This window comes from Magallana gigas, chromosome 8 (assembly GCF_963853765.1).
Source record: "Magallana gigas chromosome 8, xbMagGiga1.1, whole genome shotgun sequence".
NCBI lineage: Eukaryota > Metazoa > Mollusca > Bivalvia > Ostreida > Ostreidae > Magallana > Magallana gigas.
This window is the reverse complement of record NC_088860.1, coordinates 6,725,720-6,750,216: the sequence shown is the minus strand read 5'-3', so window position 1 is coordinate 6,750,216 and position 24,497 is coordinate 6,725,720. Positions and strand designations below refer to the sequence as shown.

The following is a 24,497-nucleotide window of genomic DNA, read 5'->3' as shown; positions in this document are numbered from 1 at the left end:
TGTACATCCTTGACCATTTGTTGGATGCCTGGCCGGGAGATTCTTTATGTCCTCAAGTTCTGTGTGGGGGATTTTTTATGACTGATTTGCAGGTGATAACTTGGGACCTTCATTGTAGTCACTTTATGTGAATGTTTTTGTACAGTATGTACAGTTAATATATACCTATTTCTGTGACTGTTTTGTTGTATATGGTGACCCTGTACCTATAATATGACTGTTTTGAATATGGTAGACTCAGTACTTTTACTATGACTAAGATAATACCTATAATATACTGTGTTTTGTAGGTGATAACCCCGTTCAGGAACCTTGTTCTGTGCGCAGACAGTCGGAGAGAGATGGAGGAATGGATCACGGCCCTTAAAACGGCCACTAACAAAGAGTTTTACGATGTAAGTACCACTTTTTGATGGGAAGCTGTCCCTTCCCATCTCTTCTTTAATTAGCAGACATCATTAGGAACATTAGGGCAGGGTATCTGGTCAAGATCATGCACTTACCCCCAAAAACTTGTCGGGATTTCAGCAGGTAGGGCAGAATATCAGTTTTGCTGTGATGTATTTTTTTGTTGTTCTGGAAAGTAAATCATATGAAATATTGAAATACATATTCTTATTATACAAACACTGATGATACTGAATGATCACTCAAAATAGCCTAGAAAAATGATTGATGAATTATCCAAATTGTTGAAAATAAGCAACAAAAAATTTGTTAAAATAGGAGATTCTGTAATACAAAGGACTTCTTAATGTGAAAATACAGTGGTTACCAGAACAAAGAATTCATATTGTTAGTAAATCAAAACGTGATACATGTTTAAAGTAACATTTGTGTAATGCATAGGTGTCATGTTCAAGTGGGCTTCCATTTGGTGCTAATCTTAGCTGTAATATAACTCAAACTGTTGTATACAAGATTTCTTTAAGAATCAGAGACACGCAAAAGTGAATGAAGATTAATTTGATCAATGTTTAATGTTGAAAAATGAATGTTTAATTTGACAACATCATTGGATTATAAAATCTTTTTATGTGCTGTTTGAACTTAAAAGGAATTCGATAAGATTTCGTTAGAATTGCATTACTTTTTGCATATTTCTTTTTTAATTCACTTAATGGGATTGAGATTGACGCAAGACAATGCCGTCGTAGTAAATGAGAAAAATCTTTCAGAAATAACACGTCAGAAAAATCAATTGTTTATCTTGCCTATGATAGTAGATCTGTAGCTATAAGGAATTGAAAAGACAAGAAGTGACAGTAGGAGACCTGAGTTTTTGACATGATGCTGAATCAGGGAGTTGTAGGGAGGATTTCCATCAGTAAACTTCTGTCTCCTGCTGGGGATCTTGAAAGACTGACTTGAGGCCTAGAAGCAGCTTTTTATGTGTCATAGAAGTCAGAGAATTGAGATATCTGATTGTAAATTGAAATATCTCAAGTTAAATTCGGAAATATGACTCGAAACGAATTTGAATTTAATTGGATTGATCAGTTACGAAGAGCAATGTTGGAACGAGATTAATGGTGATATCAGAAATACATTTCATTTTTGGTTAAGATATCAGATATTAGACAAGGGGTGAAAATGAGACTTCATATTTTATATATTGGATCAAGACATTTCAATTTTGATTGAGATATTAGATATTGGATTGCCACATCTTAGACAAACAGTGGACCAAAATATTTGATTGTGATCTCCATGGAATTGTGTTTGAATTGTTGTTTTACTCCTGGATATCACTAATTCAAGAAAATGTTTTGCTGTTTGAGAGGTCTGAAGAGAGAAAGTTCATTAATTACCCATTATTTTGAGAGGATTCAAGTTGCTAATGGACAGACTGACAAAAAGGTTTGTAATGAGCGAACTGCTTATTTCAGGTTTATGTGTTAGTTCTGTAAAGATTCAATAAAATTGTGAATTTATGAAATTTTTTTTCAGGTCCATAATTTACTAGTGCAATAGTTAAAACCCTAATATATCGCAATGAAATTTGGAAATAAAACCAACCTTGTGTCACATTTTGACTGTTTGAAAGATTTTGCAAAAAATAAATTCATTTAAGGAATGAATTTACTTCACGCTTTATAAACCATAAAGCAGTTTTTAAAAAAAAGCTAAAACTGTGTCAAGTTACCAGGTAAGTTATACTCTCTAACTTAGCTAGAAATTTTATTCCTTGTGATTTAATTTTTAACAACTTAAATTAGAAAAAAAGGCCCATTATTTTAAAAAAATGACATTTGAAATTTATACAAAATTTAAATGCAACGTCAAGTGAATCAATACAATTTGCAGCATTTGCACATGTGTTGTATTATGATGTAGGCAAGTTACATTGTGCAATATTATATGTACATTTTTCATTGTCTTTGGCTATGATAACCCTACGAATCGATTTTGTAATGTATAGTCCAATAAAATCAAATGATGTTTTGTTGGGACGCAAGCAGGATTTGCATAATTAAAAGAAATGAAAAATCACATAAGTATGTCAATATTCTGATATTTAATCGTACAATTGCTGAAAATTATGTAAATATAAGTAATAATTGCAATAGAGTATTCAGAAAAAAAAAGATTATATGTCATTTACACGCACTTTACATAGTGTATTTGCTGTACAATAATGTACTTGCTATAATCTAACATTCAAAATCATAATATAAGTATCATATTTCAGTTTAGATAGAAAACCTATTGCAGAATTTTTCAAACATTTTTTTTTTACACATTATGTTCAACTACTAAAAATCTAATTGGATTTTAATGGGGTTTTTTTTTTTTATTGATTTTGGAACATCTTTAGTTACTCTAACTCAAAAATCCTTATTAGTAGAAATGAATTACGGTAGGTCTGTCATCCTTATTCCTTGATTACGAGTGGCATAGCTTGCATGCTTATTTGTCTCTGTTGTGACCTGATTAAAGCTTGTTGATTTGATTGAGTATAAATATGTATATAAAAGTACTAACAAGTACTGATTACAAGAGGAATGACCAGGTGTAAAAGACTAAGATGGAGTGGTTTGTGACTGAAGGTGGCGGCTATTAAAACATGGCTGCCCCTAAAACATGGCTCGGGGCAGCACTGTACTAATGTTGTCATTGTCTGGCTGACCCTGAGGTTTATGATACATTGCTATACAGTTGTTCAGTGATAAATTACAGATTGACCTAATGGCCACTGAGAGCAGATGTAGGTATGTCCTCAATCATTCACAACTTTACTCTATGTGATATAGTTTGGATTCCATCATTCTTATCTTAATAATCAAAACTCAAAAGTGATTGAAGCAAGAGAGAAAAAAATAAAAATTGGCATTTAGAATACAATATTATGGTGAGGTTATTTTTAAATTAATGTACAGTAATTTCGCATTAACTATAGTTTAGTAAAATTTTCTTTTTCAACAAACTTTTACAACAATTCTTAAAAAACCAAAAACAAAGTCAGCTGAATGAAAAGTTGATGTCCAGAAGAGGGGGGTGGGGAGGGGGGGAGGGGTTATAAAACACTTTGCTTTGATATGGTTCTTGAGAATTATTGTTTGAGACTTATGCAGGAGGATTTTCAGGACTTGGTCTCTATTCATCACAGTATACCCTGTTTTATGGATTATAGACTAGCCCCATGGTCTCTCAGAGTTGTTACCTTGGCAGAAAAGTTGCTTTTCTGTGAGGAAAGAGACAAAAGAATTGTGTGTTGCATATTATTGATACTATAATGATAACAGGTTCATGTAAAGCTTGTTTCTTAGAGAAAGTAAATGATTTTGTTTATCTTTTTTTGAATGTCAAATTTTAATTGCACTATGTTAATGTCACTGCACAATTACAGATTCAATAGATAATTAAATCTGATTTGTTGCTAAGAGTTAAAAAATAAATCTTACAATGCTACATGAATCCCTCCACAACCAAATTCTAGAATTGTAATACATGTATGAAGCTGTTATTATTCATCCTCCCTCCCAGTATTTGGTGTATGTATTAATGATGATGTCTTTGTTACAGGGGAATGCCAGTCAGCGTGAGATGATGTCCGGCCAGCACAACTGGTACGCGTGTTCCCACGCCCGTCCCACCTACTGCAATGTCTGCCGTGAGGCCCTCTCAGGGGTCACCTCCCATGGACTCTCCTGCGAGGGTGGGTATCTCAGGGTCATTTCTTTACCTGTAGTAGTGTAGAATACATGCTATGTAGACAGTATACAGTAAAACACGGTTATAGCGAACACGCTTATTATGAACTTATGCCTACAGTGAAGTGATTTTTAATTCCCTGTAACTTTATTACACGCTTAAAACTTGACGGAGATAACGAATTATCGCTTATAGCTTATAACAAAGTAAAATCGCTGTCCCTGGCACTTCATTATAAGCGTGTTTTACTGTATATGGTATACCGGTATATATATCTTCTGTGTCTTTCTTGTGAGTATCTCAGAGTCATTTCTCTGGCTGTATTGGAGGACAGAGCCTCTCTGTACTACTGTAAACGTATTATATTTGGTGTTTACGATATTTGGCGGAAATTAGTTTTTAAACAAGTTGGCGAGGATTTGAATTAGCATTTTCCTGAATGTGACTTTTCTTATACATTTATGCATGGCATTTAGTGATGTACTTGCTTTAGCGGAAGTATCGTTCCACCAAAAGCGCTAAATAAAATACACAGCTAAATGTAGTACGTTTACAGAATTTTTGTAAGGTCATTAGGGCCCCACACAGTGGAAACATTATAGTGTATTATACTGTAAGTCAGTCTTTCTGTCCAATACCACTTGTCTGGAGCACATTTTCTCTCCCCTCATCCCCATTCTTGCTCATACATCTGTGAAGGTGTGTAGTGTGTAATTACTACAGCCATAGAGTACATACCCTCTGTGCAGTACTTTTGTAAAGTTAATGTTACATTTGCCTTTACTTTGGTCACATTTTGTTTCTTGATAATGCTAGAGTGCATACCCTTTGTGTACCGTACATAGTAATTAGAGTTGGTTAGTATGCCATTACTTTGAATATTTAATTTGTGGTTGTGGGAAATTATTACTGTCTCATGATGCTGTACATTACATTCATTGATCTTGAATTCAAATCCCTTGGAGAAAATAAAATTTTGCCTTAATTTTGCATAGCTTGTAGGTTCTTATAGGTCTTTTTTTTCGTCCACTGTCATGAAGAATATGAACACTGCTGATTGAAGAACTTTAAGAATATAAAACTCTCTAAATGATTTTGGTTGTCCTGACCTGATTGAGGCTTGCTGATAAGACTTACTGAATTAACTTTCTTAAAAGAAGAAAGGCTATTGATACAGTACTACTTTAAGGGAAATTTTAAAAAAGGCAGATACCAGTATGAAAAAATGAAATTCTATATCAGCGTGCATGTTATGTGATTTCCTGCGAGGTAGAATTACACATGAACTCGGAACATTTCTTATTTTGTTTGGCCTTGAGTAATATAATCTAAATGTACTATTAAATTGAATTATCTCCAAGAAAAAAAAATTGAAAATGTTTCCCAGTGCAAAAATTGTGTACTTAAAAAAGGTTACCTTGATGTAAAGTATGCTGTATGTTATCATGTGCTGGGATTTTTGAGTGAAAAAAGGGAGAAACAGAACTTGAAAATGGAAGCAAATTTGACTGGCTTATACATACACAATGGATAAGCATTAAAACATTGTGAAGAGTTCTGTTGGCTTGATTCTGCAGACAGCTGTTTAAATTTTTATAAAATGCTGCTAAACTTATGGTTAATCATCCCGCTGTTCAATCATATAAAATTTTGCTTTAGTAATTATTTTTTTCATAAAGAGATTTAAATGATAAATGAGATGCACAAAAATGCAGCATGCATTGCATGGCACACTTTGAATCACAGATTTATAATAGTTGCTCTTATACAAATAAGTAATGTAAGTCCTATGTTTCAATGGGAGTTATCTTTCTTAATTGAGGGTTTGTGCACCTTAAACAGCTGTCACATGCAGATACTTTTAACTTGGTCAGTATTTCTTATTTAAAAAATGTGTGCCGTTCTTTAACAGACCCCAAAATTCAGTTTATGAAATGAAATTTTGAAACTTTGAATCAAATCTATGCACTTAGTTGTTGTGGTAAAAATGAGTTCTTTTGTTGTTGCAACAGTTTGGTCCTGATTAAGTTGTTTTTTGCTTGTCTTACCTGTAATGAAGGTGGTGATTTATTTGTTCTGTTCACTGTTTGATCTGTGGAGTGCTGGATTATAGACAACAGATCCAGTGACCCCTGGCACCAACAGACAAGACGTCTCCCCTGTTACTCATTACACTCAAATAAATAGATCATGCAAAAAGAATAGGGGGATGAATGATGCACATTACTGCTGATTGAATGCTGCACAATGTTTTGTTTTGTATTAACATAAAGTCGTAAAGCTGTGGTTAGTTTTTCTCATCAATAAGCCAGGTCTTGCCAATGGACTCGGATAGATCAAAGCCGGGCTTATGGTTTGTGCTAGAACAAGAACATGTGCGATTCCTGACCAATAAATGGATGGGTTTTAAAAGAAATCCTGACTGATTTTCCTTCTAATGGTTCTGTGGTTTTGAGATCAAGCCCCGGTAGAACTGTTTCAGTAGTAACACAAATAGTTGACATCGTGACTTGATGACATTTCACTGTTGTGAGGATTTATGGCTGCAAAATTGAATTCTAGATTTCATTTTTTCTGAGAAAATTGAAAAACTTTCTATTATTGGCTTTATTTCATAATCTGTTTCTGTCATTTTTGCTTGAAGTGACTCCAAACATTAAAGTCGGTTCTATATTTTGTGCAGATCTATGGACAAAAATAGACTTGTATGGTATAATATTCCCCTCTTGTATTGATCACTGTATTGTATGTCTTGGAATACTGTCGTATGCTACCTGATTGCGTGACTCTGAATTTGGTTAATTTATTTGATGATGGAGTCACTGTACTTTAACATCCTCTTTCTTTCAGGAATTAACAAGATGTCCTGGTTCCACATTTTACCAGAGTTATTGACCTCAAAGGGGTCTTGTGTAGAATATTGATGTAAAAACCAACATTTTTATTGCTAATTTTTAAAAAAAATCTTTATTATTGCATCTCTGTAAGTGGTCCATTAACCTAACAGAAAAATCTTTATGTACAGTAGTTCCTATTTATTTACAGTGGTACTGTAAATGTTGTAGTAAAAAACACCATTATGCTCAGAACTCTGTAATTCTCTATTCTCTTTGTTCTGATAAATCAGAAATCGTGATTCCAACATGGACAAGGTCAATATTTCAATATGACTCATAATTGATCAGAATTTACTACAGTATATTTGAATGCAAAACAGCTAGTTCTCTGCATTCAGGTGGGTTTGACCAAAATCCTCGAATCACAAGATCTTAAGTATGAAACAAAATATGATGTGCTGCAGGTGATGTTGTTAGTCCTGACCCACTGTATATCTCAATGGTGGTCTATTCTATTTGTTGTAGTATGCAAGTTCAAAGCCCACAAGAGATGTGCTGTGAAAGCTCAATCTAACTGTAAGTGGACCACTCTGGCGGCCATTGGAAGAGAAATTCTGGAAGATGAAGACGGTGTAAGTAACCATGGTTTAGGTGAATACATGCATTTCTATAGCATGGGCTTACAGCAAGGAGGTTACTGTGGAATCATTAGAATTCATAGTGGCTCAATTTACGTGGTATTCATGGGTAGCCCTCACCCACAAATTTACATCCTCGATGAAAACTAATTGTAAAAGATTTAGTTTTCTTACTGAAACTGAAAACCAACGCATCCACCAAATTACATCCCCACAAATAAGCAAAAAATCCACAATCCACGAAAATTGGCCCCAAGAATTTAAATGATTGTATTTGACCACAGCTTAAAAAACTTAGTGAAGAAACTTGTGTGTACTTGATTAATATCAACATGTCTAATTAACAGACTGAATAATTAATTAAATTTTTCATTTTCAAGTTCATATTGGTGTATTTTCATAGAAATGTTTATGTGCTGACTGCATTTTCAGTACATGTAGATAATCTACTGTGTTCTAATAGAAATCTCTATGTAGCCGTACTGAATGAACAATTAATTCATCATCCAAATTTGTTTAGCATTTTGATGCTATATATTTACTGGTTATATTTGAATGTGTTATAGCTGATCTTGATGCTATATATTTACGTGTTATATTTGACTGTGTTGTAGCTGATTTCTATGATATATATACGTGTTATATTTGAACGTGTTGTAGCTGATCTTGATGCTATATTTTTACGGGTTATATATGAATGTGTTGTAGCTGATCTCAATGCTATATATTTATGGGTCATACTTGACTGTGTTGTAGCTGATCTCAATGCTATATATTTATGGGTCATACTTGACTGTGTTGTAGCTGATCTCAATGCTATATATTTATGGGTCATACTTGACTGTGTTGTAGCTGATTTCGATGCTATATATTTATGGGTTATACTTGACTGTGTTGTAGCTGATCTCAATGCTATATATTTATGGGTCATACTTGACTGTGTTGTAGCTGATCTCAATGCTATATATTTATGGGTTATACTTGACTGTGTTGTAGCTGATCTCGATGCTATATATTTATGGGTTATACTTGACTGTGTTGTAGCTGATTTCGATGCTATATATTTATGGGTTATACTTGACTGTGTTGTAGCTGATCTCAATGCTATATATTTATGGGTTATACTTGACTGTGTTGTAGCTGATCTCAATGCTATATATTTATGGGTTATACTTGACTGTGTTGTAGCTGATCTCAATGCCACACCAGTGGTTAGAGGGAAACCTGCCGGTCAGTGCTAAGTGTAATGTCTGTGACAAGACTTGTGGAAGTGTGCTAAAACTACAGGACTGGCGGTGTCTCTGGTGTAAGGCCATGGTACGTATATCTAGATATATCTAGGAATTCCAAGCACTTACAGCACAATACAGTAAAATAATAAAAGGTATATTTGCTATGTTATTTAAGTTGTGCACTTCTTCACTGTGCACTTTTTGAATTTCATAGAAGAACGCAAATTTGAAAATTTGAGAATGCATTTAATTTGCAAATGTATCAAATTTGTTGTTTTTTGTGTCAAAATTTATGAATAAAAAAAAAATAGGAATTTAAAATATTTTCTAATCAAATTATTTGGATTTTCAACTTAAAAAGGTATTATTTTGTGGAAACTTCTCAGAAAAGTTTGTCCTCTATATTTCGAGTTTATTTTGCTAATTGTTTTGACCCTACCCTCATTTTCTAGTGTGACAAAACTACAACATGTATATTAAAATCTGTTAAAATGTGATTATTTTTTTCTTGATAAAGGTTCATTCAAACTGTAAGGACCAGATTTCGTCGGTGTGCCCCCTGGGTCAGTGTAAGCTCTCTATCCTACCTCCCACTGCCATCAACAACATAGACTCGGACGGTTACTGGGAGGCGACCCGACCCCCCAGGACCAGCCCCCTCCTGGTGTTTGTCAACACCAAATCGGGAGACAATCAGGTAAAGGCATAGAAAGGGATGGGGAAGGGGGGAGTAATAGTGACAACTTCTACTTATATTTTAAAGTTTTTGAAAAGTGTAATTTAAAGTAAAGATTTTGCATTGGAAACTATGACAGAGTACCGGTAGAGGTAAAGTAGTAGGGGGGGGGGATAAAATTTCAATCAGTTGTAAGCAGTAAGACTGTTGATTTTGTTATGCTATGGATCGATATATTGAAACAATCTTATTATTTTTAAATCTAATTTTTTTCTTGTAGGGTGTTAAATTTTTACGACGATTTAAACAGCTTTTGAATCCTGCTCAGGTGTTTGATTTAATGAATGGGGGACCACATCCTGGGTAGGTAGCTTTGGTGTAATCACACAGTACACCAAATCAGAAGAACTGCTACGTTTTACAGAAGTTATTTTCATATTTTCCAGTTGTTACGTATTTAAATAATACACTCTTCTTACCTCACTATAACTAAAACAAGAATGGAATCATTGTGTAATAAAATCAGTACTTATTTCATTAAATAACCAAATAACTAAGACTATTAACAATAAATAACATCATTTTAATCATTTAAATGTTATTAAATTCATGATTTGAAAAGAAAAACCAAAAATTGCATCTAATTGAGTTGAATGTTATTTAAGACAACAGGTTATAGATAACTACCACAGAGTGGTGTTGTTTTCGTTTGTAGGCTGAGGCTGTTTCAGAAGTTTGACCAGTTCCGGATCCTGGTGTGTGGGGGTGATGGAAGTGTTGGCTGGGTTCTCTCAGAAATCGATAAACTTGATCTCCATAAACAGGTACTGTTGCATTGTGTATTATACTGTGATTACAGCATTACACTATTACTTATAGTTGATGACCCTTTCTTCTACAGTAAATTGTCAGTGTACTTATTTTACTAGAAATGATTTTTTAATTTCATAACTATCTAGTTTAATATAATATGATATAACAATTATGTAATGTAATGATATAATAATAATGTACATTAAATATGATAGCTATGGAGATGACTTTGTCTTTCAGTGTCAGATGGGGGTGCTGCCCTTTGGGACAGGGAATGACCTGGCCCGGGTCCTGGGGTGGGGATCAACCTTCGACGCTGACACACAGCTACCTGTGATACTAGAAAAATTAGAACATTCACAAATTAAAATGTTAGATAGGTACGTAATGGGCATGATCTTTTCTCCAGTAACTGTTGTAATTACTGGATAGACAGTTATAGCACATCAACTCTGCTCAAATTGTGTTTGTAGGTGGAGTATATGGACTTATGAAGGAACAATGCCACCACCTCGAAAACTTTCTCAACAGGTACTTGTTTCTCAATTGGAAGTCTCATATACTTCATGTGCGGTGTTATTAAAGTTTCACATTGTGATTTTGTAGTTGTTATGATAATTTGAGTGAATTGAATGTGGTAAATGGTGTTGATGATGATTTCACACTTGATTTTTGATTAGTTTGACCCGATATCTGTGTACGAGGATTCAGTGGCTAACCATCTCTCCAAAATGTTACATTCCGAGGACCACGCTGTTGTCATTTCTTCTGCAAAGCAAGTATTCCATTGGCTGAAGATTACTTTTCCAGAATTTTCAATATTCTTCTTAAGTGAGACAAGAATTATTATTGCTGTAAGGCCACTGTACATCAACATGTAGATCATTCATTAAATATTTGTGTAATGTTTCCTTTGTTTAACAGAGTATTGTGTCAAACTGTAAAAGATTTTGTGGCAAAAGTAGGAGAAGCACACGAAAAAGAAGGCCAGAAGGACTCAGACATTGCCTTAAAGGTGAGAGGAAAGCAAGTTAGAACGTGTGTACAGATGTATTAGTTAATGAAACCCACAATGATAATGGAATGAACAAAAACTAAAACATGAAGATGGAATAGATCATTTGATATTTTTTGGTAATGGATGTCAAATACTATAGAATATTGGTTGTAAATATGTTGTGTGGTTGAAGATTATCCTTTCTGTTTGACAGTGTAATGTGCTGAATGAAAAGTTAGAGAGTTTACTGGTCACCCTTAATGATGAAGCAGAGGCCTCTACCCCTTCTCAGGTATGCACAAATGTTCTGTGAAACGGATCCTGAAGTAAAATTAACTAAATAAACTGTCATTTTATTGCACTGCAGTGGTTGTTCATGGTTATCAAGTTGATTTGTTTTATGTTTTCAGGAACAAACAAAATCCCCTTCCTCTCCGGAACAAGATTCTAGCAATCAAGATCAAGACACCGTCCCTGGGGTTATTACCGCCCCCACCAAAACCAAATCTGTGAGCAGCGCTTCCCACTTGTCAGACATTTATGATAGAGAGGTAGACTGTAGTTGAATGGATTTATTTTGATGGCATTGTCTTTATTTCAGGCCATTTTTAAACCTAGAGATGCCCTTATGTCCAGAGCTAACAGTCTGAAAAAAGCAATCCGCCAAATCATAGAACACACTGAGCGAGGTAAGAAAACTATAGTCTGTCACAAGTTATTGCTTCCACCACTTTTTGATGATTTTTAATAAAAATACACATACCTGTGAAAGAAATACAGTTGAAATCGATAAAAGGGAATATATCCAAGATATCTTCATTGAATAATTATCATTTTTCACTCATAAAAGTTCACAGGAACGAAAACAAATTTCTTACGGAGATTTATAATGGGAAATGTTTACATCTTCTCTCCATTTGGAAGTACTCAGGATACCTCGCGCAATTTTTTAACGTTATCATCCGGGCTTCTTAATGGCTGATGCAATGCAAAATCCACGTAGACTTTCTATTTTTGGATGTGTATTAAAACCTGAAGTGGTAGAGGGGGCGTTTCATTTTTCATATTAGTGGATGAACGTAGTTTGAGCACAAAGGTATTTATGATTATTGAAATATCAAGTAAAAAGTGGTGGAAGCAAAAACTCGGGACAGAGTATAGCCATCACTAGAACCTCTGTATATCCTGTGAAATTATTTATCTCATTTGTTCATGTATTTACATTTTGTAAAAGATTTGGAGGGAAACTCCCAAAATAAGTAGCAAGTTTGATTTTCTTTGTGTAAAACATTTTCAGTTGAATTTTGTAGAGGATACCTGTTTTCACAGTACCGGTACATGTACCTAAGATTACCGTAATTTTTCTCTCACAGCTGTTGATGAACAAAATGCACAAACTGAGGAACAATACCAGCGGATGAAGGAGTCGCCCCTGTACAAGGCAGACAGCTCCGAGCTGCTGGACTCCAGCGAGACTTCTCCACAAAGGGGGCTCGCTGCTCATGCCGAGACATCACGATCAGCCCCTACATTCTCCATCTTCACCCTGGAGGCAGCTCCAAAAACCCCCATATCCAGTCCAAGGAACTTAGGTAAGAGTTCTAGAAAAAAATTGTACTAAAATGTTTCATTTCATTCATTTATAAATTGACTGATTCTGTTAAACTAATCACAGACATAATACACAAGACTGAATAAATTCCTACTGCATCAGACATAAAGATTTGTGGCATTTTCATCTTTTTATTTTACTATGGGTCAATATGCTTGCCATTTGCATCAGAAATCCTATATATACCATTTTGTTTTCTACTCTTTGAGTAAACGTTCCCTCACACTTCCATTAAAAAGAGAATGCACACTGATAATTGTTTTCGACTGCTCCCTTAGTTCACACTGATCCTAACCTGAGCGTGAAGGACCTAGAAACAGGAGCGTCACGGAGGATCAGCAGTATGAGCATGCTCAATAAGACGGCCAGTGTCGGCTCGGTACTGGGCCGGGACAAAAGTCCTCAAAAGGAACTTACTGCTCCCTTGTTCGGGGTCCCCTTCCACACTATCCTACCGGGTAAATGTCAACAAAATAAACCACATACATATACATTCTTAATACCAGAGGTTCAGCTATTTGAATTGTTGCTTTGCCTTTTTTAAACAGTTTTTGCTTTTTAAATTTCATTTTATCATGATGGAGTAGTTACTTAGTATATGTACCAATAAAGAAGACCAGTACATGTATATTGGTACAAGAATATTCACATTCAGGTTTATGTTTTGTTTGATTTGATTTATTGATTCACTGATTATATACCATTTTTTCCATGTGTGCATACATACATGTAGATAAAAGATTACAGTATGTTATTTCGATGCTTGATTAACGCCCTGAACTTTCTGTGTTAAGGTTTGAACAGTAACATCGCCGGTAAGCTGGCGGGGGGAAGCTTTATCAGTAAGGTCCTGTTGGCCAATGCAGATGCCCTGTGTGCTGCCGCTTCCCCCCTCGTGGAGGATGACATTCCACCGTAAGTTCATCCCAGCTCAAGTCAAAGCTCAACAATTATTTACGTTCATTCAAAATCCTCTGAATTTTGCAAATTATTTTTTAGTTTGATAATGCCATTAAGTTGGTACTGGGTACACGGCAATTGTTACGAAGTTTGTCATTACCATAGTGTCTAAAAAGTGTGAAGTGTGAAGCGGGAGATCTTGGATTTAGTACAAATCATGCAGATAACCAATAGCTGGATTTCTGGTTTGTTTTTTAGGTCAGAATATACTGAGCGCTGTGTAATGAACAATTATTTTGGAATTGGATTGGATGCCAAGATCACTTTAGACTTTCAAAATAAACGAGATGAACATCCAGAAAAATGCAGGTATGTAAATTTCAACATGAAAGTAAAAATATTCAGGAGCTTTTCAGATTTCACCTCAAGATTTATTGTTGATTTATTCATTTATTGTAAACACTCCATATATTTTAGGACTAGAACCAAGAACTTAATGTGGAATGGTTATTTATTTTTAATTTACAAAATCCTGATTTATATTAGGAGTAGGACCAAGAACTTTATGTGGTATGGTGTGTTGGGAGGCAAGGAGCTGGTGCAGAGATCCTTCAAGAATCTGGACCAGCGGGTACAGCTGGAGTGTGATGGTCAGCGTATACCGCTGCCTAGCCTACAGGGCATAGTCATCCTCAATATACCAAGGTACATCAATCGGACACACTTCTCTTCAACATACCATCTTGCAAAGTTTATATAAGGCAATTTAAGAAAACGTTCATTCTATAACCTTTCAGTTACATGGGTGGAGCAAACTTCTGGGGAGGAACAAAGGAAGATGATGTGAGTTTAAAAGCTTGTTTTAAAATGTTCTCAAAAATGCACAATGACGTACAAATGTACCATGATAGTATGAAAGGATTTTGGTGCCCTGAAAAGTGCTTCTTTGTGAATTATTTTGGGGTTTTTCTACAGACATTTCAGGCCCCAAGCTTTGATGACAAGATTCTGGAGGTGGTGGCAGTGTTTGGGAGTGTTCAGATGGCCATGTCTCGAGTGATCGACATCCAACATCACAGGATAGCACAGGTAGGCCTTAAAAAACAGGAAAAAGGTGGATAGAAGATCCAACGTACTATAGCTATTGTAAAAAAGAAAGATAGCAGTGTGGTTTCACTGATATTCATAGACATCAATTTTTGTGGATTTAGCAAGATTCTGTTTAGAGGAAGCGTAAACTTGTGGGCAATAGCCCGCCCTATCAGTAAACACTGCTGTAGAAGCAGAAATATTTGTGAGGATTTAATTTCGTTATTTTTGTTGGCAGTATATAGCAACAAAATCAAATCCTTGATGAATTTTCAGCCCAAGTATTAGTGAATACAAAGAGATTACAATATGACGAAATTAAATGCCAATGAATTTTATTTGGTTTAAAAACAACGAAATTTTGACCCAACAAAAATATATGCTTCTACGGTATTTTCATATACCTGTATCATACTTCAGAAGACCAAAGGTTGATAAAACCCCAGTGCATGTATGCTGGTAACAACATGCAGTGAGATAAACATTTGTAACATCTTGCAGTGCCGTCGTGTGAAGATCACCATCATGGGGGACGAGGCGGTGCCAGCACAGGTGGATGGGGAGGCGTGGATGCAGCCCCCGGGATACATCCACATCGTCCACAAGAACCGTGCCCAGATGTTGACCAGGGACAGGGTAAGTTTAGGCAGACTCACATACTCACACTGGAGATAAAACTGGCTTAACTCACATTGTAGATTCACTCATACTGGTAGATTGAACTCTATAGATTTCAATCTGTAGATTTAACTCTGGCATATCTAATTTACACTCTTGATACTTGTCAATTATATTTGACCCCTACGTAGCACTGAGTGAATGATCCATACATAGGAAACACACTGATTGTTCTTGTCTTTGGTGATGAAACAGGTGTTTGAGAATACGCTGAAGTCTTGGTCAGAGAAGCAGAAAGAGATTGAGCGGTCCGTCAGCCCCCAGCCCACCTCTCTGTCTGAGGAGGAGTCCCTTGTACTACAGAACTTTGTGGAGGTTGCATCCACTCTCATCAAAGGGTTAGTGTGGTTTTTTTCAGCTAAAATAATATGTTTGAAAGTAAACTGTATATAAATCAAAATATTAAATTCAAATACCAACAGAACCGAGAAGCCAATGAAAATAAATGTTTAATCTTTAGATGATTGAAAGGTGCCTTTAATAACATATTTATTTTTCCTTTCAGTGTGAAGATTGCCTCCTTGAAGTACAGTGCAGTAGAGCAGGAGTTATTTCCCCTTGCTACTCAAGCCTCGGAGTACATGGACCGATTGTTTCCTGCGGGAAAGTTAGCAGAGGTATGCGGTCTCTAAAATAACACATTAACTCATCAAATTCAGCAAGAAATTTCATAAGCCTGCATGAGAATTCTGATCACTATGATCGATATTGTTTGCATGGTCAAATGCCAGTCTGTCATTGAATGACACCGTTACTACATGATGCATTGCGTACATTGATTTCACTTTGTCTGTGTGTTGGTTCTTGTCTTAGATGGAGACAGGAGGAATGGAGTCCTATCAGGTGCCTGCCTGTTGTACCTGTCTGCTTTTCTCAGTAAAAAAAAAACCCTATCTGTTTTGTTCATCAACCCCCTTTTATTTTATTGTTGTCTTTTTCATTTGCTTTTTCATTTACTTTTTTACTTCATTTTAGGTTAAACACAGACCTATCAAATTTAAATCAAAATTGAAAGTAAGATTCCATAATATCATGTGATGTACATTTTTCCAAGAGATCAAACAATTCTCATCTTTCATTATTTTTTCCTTTTTGTAACAGTTCAAATCTTCCTGATATTCATCCCGTGTGATTTCTATTGATCTGTTTGGTATACTATTAATGTGCAATATTCCCTTCACATAATGTGTATTTTGTCCATTGATAATCTGTACCAGTTTAATCACTGAATTAAGTCGCACAAAAGGTCACGCAGCTTTTGTGATTTAATTATCACTTAGAGTAGATGACTCGTGTATTTCACAAAATTTCGATATTTTCTCAGACTTCAATTTCCAATCAGAGTCTTTTTTTAATGCTCTGTTTAAGTAAAGGGGACATAACTATTAAATATAATGCATGTGATCCTGTGAATTGTACGTGCTGGTATACCAGTAGTTCTTCCTTCTGTGTCTCTTCCACCTAATTTTCCATTTTTCCACTTGCTTGCAAAGAACACTGAATCTAAGTTGTACCTTCTATGTAGTTTTTAGAGTGCTTGCTTATTTTTTAAAGAAATTCTGATTTAAATTGGCAAAAACGAGGGAAGGAAAGAAGATGAGCTGAATGCTATTAACGACATACTGTATACAGGGTTATTTTTGCCCCGTGTTATTTTCACCCTTCTTCACTTGCAAACAGGTTTCGCCCCATCGTGAATTCACCCAGGCAAAGTTGTGTTTAAAGAGAGATAATGTGGAACATTGGAATTCGCCCAGTCTTAAATTTGCCCTCTGACAACGAGGGCCAAAGGGGCGAAAATAAAACGAGGTTGAATGTTTCCCTGTATACAGTATATACACTATAGTATTCTTGCTTTAACCAAAGGATGTATACATGTATTTTTTTTTTTATTTTCATTTAAATCATAACGGTATCTAAAGAATGAATTGTTAAATGGCATACTCACCATACTACTGTGTAGTGCATAAATGGCACTGGACACTAATTTGATGTTAATGGTAGGAATGTGTGACTTTTGGTGATTTATCCTTTTGTAATTAATGTAATAACACATGTTTGTGCTATATTTAGCCAACCCTCAGGAGTCAGGTGATTGATTTTGTTCGCAGCGTGCAGCACCTGAACCACGACACCAGTAACTTCCTATCGGAGAAGGCCGCTGTTCTAGTAAGTTTTCTCATCTTACACCACAAGCCCCTAGAGTCTTCACCATAAGCACATAAATTCATTTGGCTTAAAATAAATGAATAGGAAATATGTATCTTACATTTTACACTTGTATAAACAATTTTGATGGCATCGATATCACAATTGCTCATGCTAAAAAAAAAATTGATCTGCATGATGTTACTATTATGTTTTGTACTATTTATGAGGCAAATTGGTCTCAATTTATGTTCTTGATATAGAATTTAATTACCATTAATTCAATAGCTACGAAATTTATAGTCGTATAAAACTTGGTTAGAATAGATCACGCTTTTTTTATAAACCACCTATAAATTCTGTAGCTTCTAAATTCATTACAATGATAAACTGTGGACTTGATGTGCGCACTCCACCTGGCTGACCAGTATGTTGTTAATGTTGTCACATGTTACAGAGACTTGCACCTGATATATCGGAACGCCTGAACGCTTCATTGGCACACCTTGAGCTAGAGCTGCAGAAAATCTGCCAGGTGTGTGGGATTAACTCTACATTCCAGTACGACCCCTCACAGATCACACAATCACAGGAGGAGGTAGGCGGTCACTATTAAAGCACACCCTGACCCTGTCAAAGCATCCGCTTCAATTGTGTAAACAGGACCAACATATGATGGGGCTATACTGAGCTCTTGCAAAATTCATGCAATAAGAAACTGTTTATTTTAGTGTGTATTTCTGTTTAAAGGTAGTTACATTTATAGCTTTTTTTGTAGTTGATTCCCTTAGAACATAAAAGAAAGCCAGGAAAATTACGGCAAGTTTACAGCAAGTTAAAGGGAAAGAACAAAGACAAACAATACATTCCACTTTGTAAGTCAATTTTGATTGTACACATTGTTAAATGTTAAGGAGAGATGAATTTGGGCACAAATTCTTAAAAATAAGAACATTCTCTAGTCAGTTAATGACGAGAGAAGTATAAAAAAATCAATGATGTAAAGAATAAGGGTATTTTAAGTTTACTGTTCAGAAACATAAAATCCTTTAATAAATTAACAACTATGAATAAATTGATTAGCACTATTTATTGGAATTATTTTTTAGCATACAATGTTTATAACTGGACGCCAGAAGATGTGGGTCAGTGGCTCGAATCTCGATCTCTGTCTGAGTACAAAGACTCGTTCATTCGTAATGAGATACGTGGCACCGAGCTCCTAACTCTTGACAAGGGAGATCTGCAGGTGAGATGACCGATCATTGTATTATGTATAATTAGTGATAACGGACATAATGTATAAAGAATACTGGCAAAACTTGTGACAAATCCTTTACTGTTGTGGTGAACTTAGATAGAACAATTTCAGTGATACAGCCAATTTATCTTTAAGTTCTATTTAAGATTTTTTAAAGAATTTTCTTCATTGTTTTATACAGTATGAGTTGAATTGTTTAGTTACCCATATTTATGTTTGAAGTATTAATTTCAGTATTAATTTTTCTTAGCAGTTAAATAATTTTAGTTCTTTAAACCCTCCCTGGAAAAAAGCAAAAAACCTGTTGAATTTCATATGATGAAATAACATAAAATAAGTTTTCAACCCCTTAGCAAACAAAAAAAATTACAAAAAAAAAAACAAAAAAACTCTAACTACCACGTTTACCCTGAAAATATTCCAATATTCATGCCTTCAACATATGTAGAATACTTACGTAGGAAATGACAGTGTTTGTTGTGTTTGTAGGACCTCGGAGTGACAAAGGTCGGGCACCTGAAGAGGATTCAGCAGGGGATCAAAGAACTCAACAACCGCATGACTGCTTACGACAAATCTCTGGTGTTCGACAAAAACTCCTCCTGACACCATTATTAACCATAGAAACAGTTTATGGGAGATGGAGGATTTTTCTTTTTCCATTGTTCACATATATATTAAGCTATTTTGAATTCTTCCTGTTTATTGTGACTTCTTCTTTTTAAATATCACATGCAATGACCTCCGGTCTCAAACGAGAAAGATATAGATATGTAGACAAACAAAAAAACAAAACAGGGTATGCACAGGTGTGTTAATCCAGCAGTGACAGCTTCAAGTCCCTACACTTGACGAACATGTTTGATTTGTTGAGTGTGAGGATGCCATACCAAAGACGGGGATGTTATACATAGTGCTGACCTGATGAGCTGTTGTTGGCTCGTTACTGGTGCTTTAATTGGTCAAGGTAGAGGTTTGTCCCGGAACTAGTTCAACCCAAAGTCAGTCTAGAGTGCTCTTGTATCAAAGGATATTGTGCTAGATGGTCAGTTTTAATTGAATCAAATCGGACATACCAATGATTCTTGATGCCATACATTTTTATTTTGTGGATGTATTAAAATTACATATATTTATTTTTTTTCCCCCTTTATGATAAGTACTTCCGTAGTGAATATTAATACAATGAGCATTAAGTTGGAACAAGTTGTCTCCCTTTGTGAAGGAGTGTAGGGGCAGGCCTCCATGATTATGTTATGACTTTTTACATATTTTATCTTGCCTAAGTCTTTCCAAATGTCCACAACCATAGTGTAATACCTCTGTGTGTGTGATTCTGTGTACTGTACTGTGTACTGCATCTGTTGATGCCCAGCTCCTCTAATAACGTAGGTCAAAGGTCATGGAAACAAACATTCAGGGTCGTATGGGTCATAGGGTACTAATCAGTAACAAAAGCCTGGTGCAAAAAAAAGATGAGAAAATCATGGTGTGAACTACCATGGTATCTTGTTTCTCTGGATTTTGTTGCTGAGATGATCCAGTAAATCATATTAAGAGGGCTCGATGGTCGTGGCCATTTTTGGGCTGTATTGATCTCCTCTAAAAGAAGAGCTACATATAAAAATATTGGGGAAAAAAACAATTTTAAAGGTAAAATATAAGGATTTTTTCTTTACTAAATAGCAGTTTGTAGCCAAACAAACAATGGTTTATCTTAAAATTTTAGGTACATTTTATGGATAGTTTGTTGATCATCCAGCCTCCTTATACTTAAGTAGAAACTTGAACATGACCAAGAATCCTATAGAAAAGTGGTTGTCTACAAATCTACATAACCTTGAAACTTTGAAAACACAGAACAATGGCCAGCACAATAAATATACTGGTATATTTCCCTGGCAGCCTCCTTTTATCATCAATGTCGGTAATATTATAAATAATTTAGCAGATCTGGGCTTGAAGCAACAACAGATGCAGTATATCATTGTCTATTTTTACATTTTTATATGTAATACGTGTTTTTCTTGTTATTTATGAATCATGTCTGCAGATTGACGTCAATGATGATGTTTATATATTTTGTACCTTCAGAAACTGTTTTTGTATCTTTTATATATATACACTGAATTTCATATTTAATGACATGCACCCTTGTATTCCCATTCCTGCGACAACCATAGATCTTCCATCTACAATGTTATTGATGTTCTGTTTTTTATTCTATCAGCCGTTTCCAAAATCAGTGATATTGTATTCCTGTCTGTGGTCTAGATTTCTTGCACTTGGCTGTAGTGGTGTACTAGTCATTTTTTCCCACTTTTATTCAAGAGCACATCAACCATTGTTGGCCAATATCGTAAAAAGACAGGTTACTCTCAGTACTTTGAATTCTTGTTAACTTTTGTCAAAAGCGAGTCAGTATTCCATTGATAAAGATAAGTGGTATATAAAAGAGCTCTGTTTCAGAAAGCTCTCTTGTAAAATACCTTAAAATATTATTTGTTTTGTTTTTATAATTCAAAACAAATCCACATTTCTAGATATCCTCCAGTCTATGCATTGGTTTAGATCAGCAGCTAATTTTTCTTATCTAACATCATTGTATATGACAAAAACAATTTAACTTGTAATTGTAACCCAAAAGGCATTTATAAATGAGAAATGTTGTACATAAAAGGATTTCTGAGACAAAAAGCCTTTGATATATATGTACATTTATTTACAAAAAGTTGTTATAAGCTGATTAAATGGCAAACATTGTTCACCATTATTCAACCCCATTATTTTGGATACCATTAATAGAAGTATACAATATATATTCTTTCTCAGTAGAACACAAATCAGTGGTGTTTTCTTTTGATGATCAACGAAAACAGCTTGCTTTTTTGTGTAAATTACACGAACCTGATATTTTCAATCATTGATTTTGGGGGATTTTTTTTGGGAGGGGGGGGGGGGGGAAGCTATCCAAAAAGATTGTTATAATGAAGGAGGTAATATTACTGCTTTCAACAAAAATCCAATTAAGATGAAAACATTTTTATATTATATACACTGTGGTTATACAGTAGCAGATTTGTAGATACCTGGTCTAGAGCCCTTGTAGAAAAATGGTGAGACCTGATTTAGGTTCACCTCTGATTTATAAGTAGTATTGGCAAATATTCTGTTCAACTCAAAGGTTAAGTGTGACAATCTCCTAGAAATACAGTTATATGTCTGCAATTAACTATGTGTACAGAATCGAATCCAGATTATAATTTTTTTATGAAAATCATTCCTATGATTAAAGAAGCCTTACCTCTTTCATATTTGTTGTTTGGGTAATCTTCAGATTGACCAATCAAAATATTTATATTTATTTCAGAATTCAGTGTCATATTGTCATGTTTCATTTGTTGTGAACTTGAATAAATTTGTACAAAAGACTGGACATGATGGATTTTAGTGGTGTGTGTTTCTGCAGGGGTTTAGACTGTGTAGTAAATGAGTGAAGTATAATATTTATAAAATTCCTTAGTACATGCTGTCTTTGAAGCATGGAAACTGGAAAAGTAATTCTGTTAAACTCAGAATTTTTGTGGTAAACTTCACAGGGATGGGGTAATTGAAAGAAGTATTTGTAATTGAGTGTAATTAATTACTTTTTTTCAAAGTAATTGGAAGTAATTTGTAATTGAGTCTCCCTTAAATTACAAGTAATTGAATTTATTTAAATACATTCCAAAAATATCATGTATTTTTAATTACTTTTTTTCAAGTTAAAAGTTTAAAAAGGTGTCATATTCAGTTCAGTTCTTCATTAAATTTAAGCTTTAAGCAGTACACATTTTGTCAGTACAAGTAGATGTAAACAATTATATGTATACTTACTTATATGCATGTAAAGGTATATAAGGATAACAGGAGAATGACAGACAGATATTTAATAATTATGTTTAGGTTGCATACCTGTTTTAAATGGGCTTGTGTTTATACACTAATTAAGTGTCTCATTATGTTTGATGTGTTTATACAACATGGCACTCTAGAAAAGGTCTAATTTGTTCAGGCCTGAAGCCCTCTCATACACAAGAACAAATGTATTGAATAAAAGTTTAGTATAAAAAGTCTTGTTCAGAACCAAACACGAACCCAGTGACACTGGATTTAGTACCCATTATTATGGTTATATATTATTTTAAATTATAAATTTTAAAGCAAAATCTATAAATAATGATTATTAATAAAATGAATGGAAACCTTTAAAGACATTACCATAAACAAGTTTTGTGTGTCTCAATGCTGTTTATACATGTATTTATTCTTAAGATATTAAAAGTAATTGAAATGTATTTAATTACATTTGTCAAAGTAATTGAAAGTAATTAATTACATTTGAAAAAAGCAATGTAATTGTAATTGCAAGTTATTACAAAATTATTGATGTATTTGAAAGTAATTAATTACATTTCAAAGTAATTGACCCAAACCCTGATACTTCATTTACACCCCAATCCCGCTTAAGCTTGCACAATGGTCAAAATAATGATGTATTCTCGGGTCATGTACGAGCTTCCAGTCTTTTTTCCATCACAAAATATGACTTGGACAGGAAGTACATACATTTTCCTCAAAATATCTAAGTGAATGGATAAGAAATTGACACAACCACGTCACATACATAGTATGTATGTATGGAATCCAGACAGGGCCATGGAGTTCACTATCACGCCATCGATGATGATGACGATGAAGCGTTGACGATGGTGTGATGATGATGATGCGATGGCATGACAAAGCGAGTAAGATAGCACGACGAAGCAATGATGTGATGGTACGATAGCAATGTTGCGATAACGAAGACACGATGCTCTTTCCAGTCATTGTTAGGTCTATATCGCGCTATCGTTCATCGCACTGTTGCGATGTCGACTGTATTGTGGATGCACACTTGGAAAGAGAAATGGTGTAAGGCAGTAAATTAATGAACAATGAGGCACTTTTAAATATTTTTGAGGTATTTTCTGTTATAAAGAAATAAGTATTTGATATCAAGAATTTAAATTATTGATATCAAAAAATAATTCGATATCAAGAAATAATTATTGATATCAAAAAATCTATTTTGTGATATCAGAAAATCATTTTTTTAAATCACAAATTCGAATTCTTGATATCAATGATTTTCTGATATAACAAAATAGATTTTTTGACATCAAAAATTAAAGTTGATTCATTTATATAAAAAAAATGAATTCTTGATATCAGAAAATCTTTTTAATGTTTAAAAAAATGGAATTCTTCATATCACAAAATCATTTTTTGATATAACAAATTATTTGAATTTCTGATATCAGATGATATAATTCTTGATATCAACAAATCAGTTTGAATTAAGGACGTTGGATCCTGCGATTAAAAGTCTCTAAGTTTTTTTCTAAAGTATTTTTCAAATATCTACACACATATCTAAACC

At 34.4% G+C, this 24,497-nt stretch overlaps 1 protein-coding gene across 15 annotated transcripts in view; it reads left to right on the top strand.

Annotated features, from left to right (window-relative positions):
- LOC105324494 (diacylglycerol kinase delta) overlaps window positions 1–22,472 on the top strand; it is a 38,634-nt gene extending 16,162 nt beyond the window's left edge. For 8 of the 15 annotated variants that reach the window (XM_066070365.1, XM_066070364.1, XM_066070370.1 and 5 more), the window contains 31 exons: window positions 291–395; window positions 4,027–4,159; window positions 7,518–7,624; window positions 8,819–8,947; window positions 9,380–9,559; window positions 9,819–9,901; window positions 10,254–10,362; window positions 10,592–10,731; window positions 10,825–10,882; window positions 11,032–11,126; window positions 11,276–11,366; window positions 11,563–11,640; window positions 11,759–11,857; window positions 11,950–12,037; window positions 12,722–12,940; window positions 13,239–13,418; window positions 13,755–13,875; window positions 14,119–14,229; window positions 14,407–14,565; window positions 14,658–14,703; window positions 14,836–14,949; window positions 15,451–15,585; window positions 15,823–15,965; window positions 16,133–16,244; window positions 16,441–16,470; window positions 16,603–16,641; window positions 17,701–17,796; window positions 18,233–18,373; window positions 18,554–18,650; window positions 18,885–19,024; window positions 19,526–22,472. In XM_066070365.1, the coding sequence (XP_065926437.1) occupies window positions 291–395; window positions 4,027–4,159; window positions 7,518–7,624; window positions 8,819–8,947; window positions 9,380–9,559; window positions 9,819–9,901; window positions 10,254–10,362; window positions 10,592–10,731; window positions 10,825–10,882; window positions 11,032–11,126; window positions 11,276–11,366; window positions 11,563–11,640; window positions 11,759–11,857; window positions 11,950–12,037; window positions 12,722–12,940; window positions 13,239–13,418; window positions 13,755–13,875; window positions 14,119–14,229; window positions 14,407–14,565; window positions 14,658–14,703; window positions 14,836–14,949; window positions 15,451–15,585; window positions 15,823–15,965; window positions 16,133–16,244; window positions 16,441–16,470; window positions 16,603–16,641; window positions 17,701–17,796; window positions 18,233–18,373; window positions 18,554–18,650; window positions 18,885–19,024; window positions 19,526–19,642 (3,495 nt within the window). In that variant the 3' untranslated portion in view covers window positions 19,643–22,472. Of the gene's footprint in view, window positions 1–290; window positions 396–3,193; window positions 3,213–4,026; window positions 4,160–7,517; window positions 7,625–8,818; window positions 8,948–9,379; window positions 9,560–9,818; window positions 9,902–10,253; window positions 10,363–10,591; window positions 10,732–10,824; window positions 10,883–11,031; window positions 11,127–11,275; window positions 11,367–11,562; window positions 11,641–11,758; window positions 11,858–11,949; window positions 12,038–12,721; window positions 12,941–13,238; window positions 13,419–13,754; window positions 13,876–14,118; window positions 14,230–14,406; window positions 14,566–14,657; window positions 14,704–14,835; window positions 14,950–15,450; window positions 15,586–15,822; window positions 15,966–16,132; window positions 16,245–16,440; window positions 16,471–16,602; window positions 16,642–17,700; window positions 17,797–18,232; window positions 18,374–18,553; window positions 18,651–18,884; window positions 19,025–19,525 lie in introns of those variants that run through there. The other 7 variants (XM_066070379.1, XM_066070367.1, XM_066070369.1 and 4 more) reach the window with 5 other exon arrangements.
- Window positions 22,473–24,497: the final 2,025 nt, after the last annotated feature.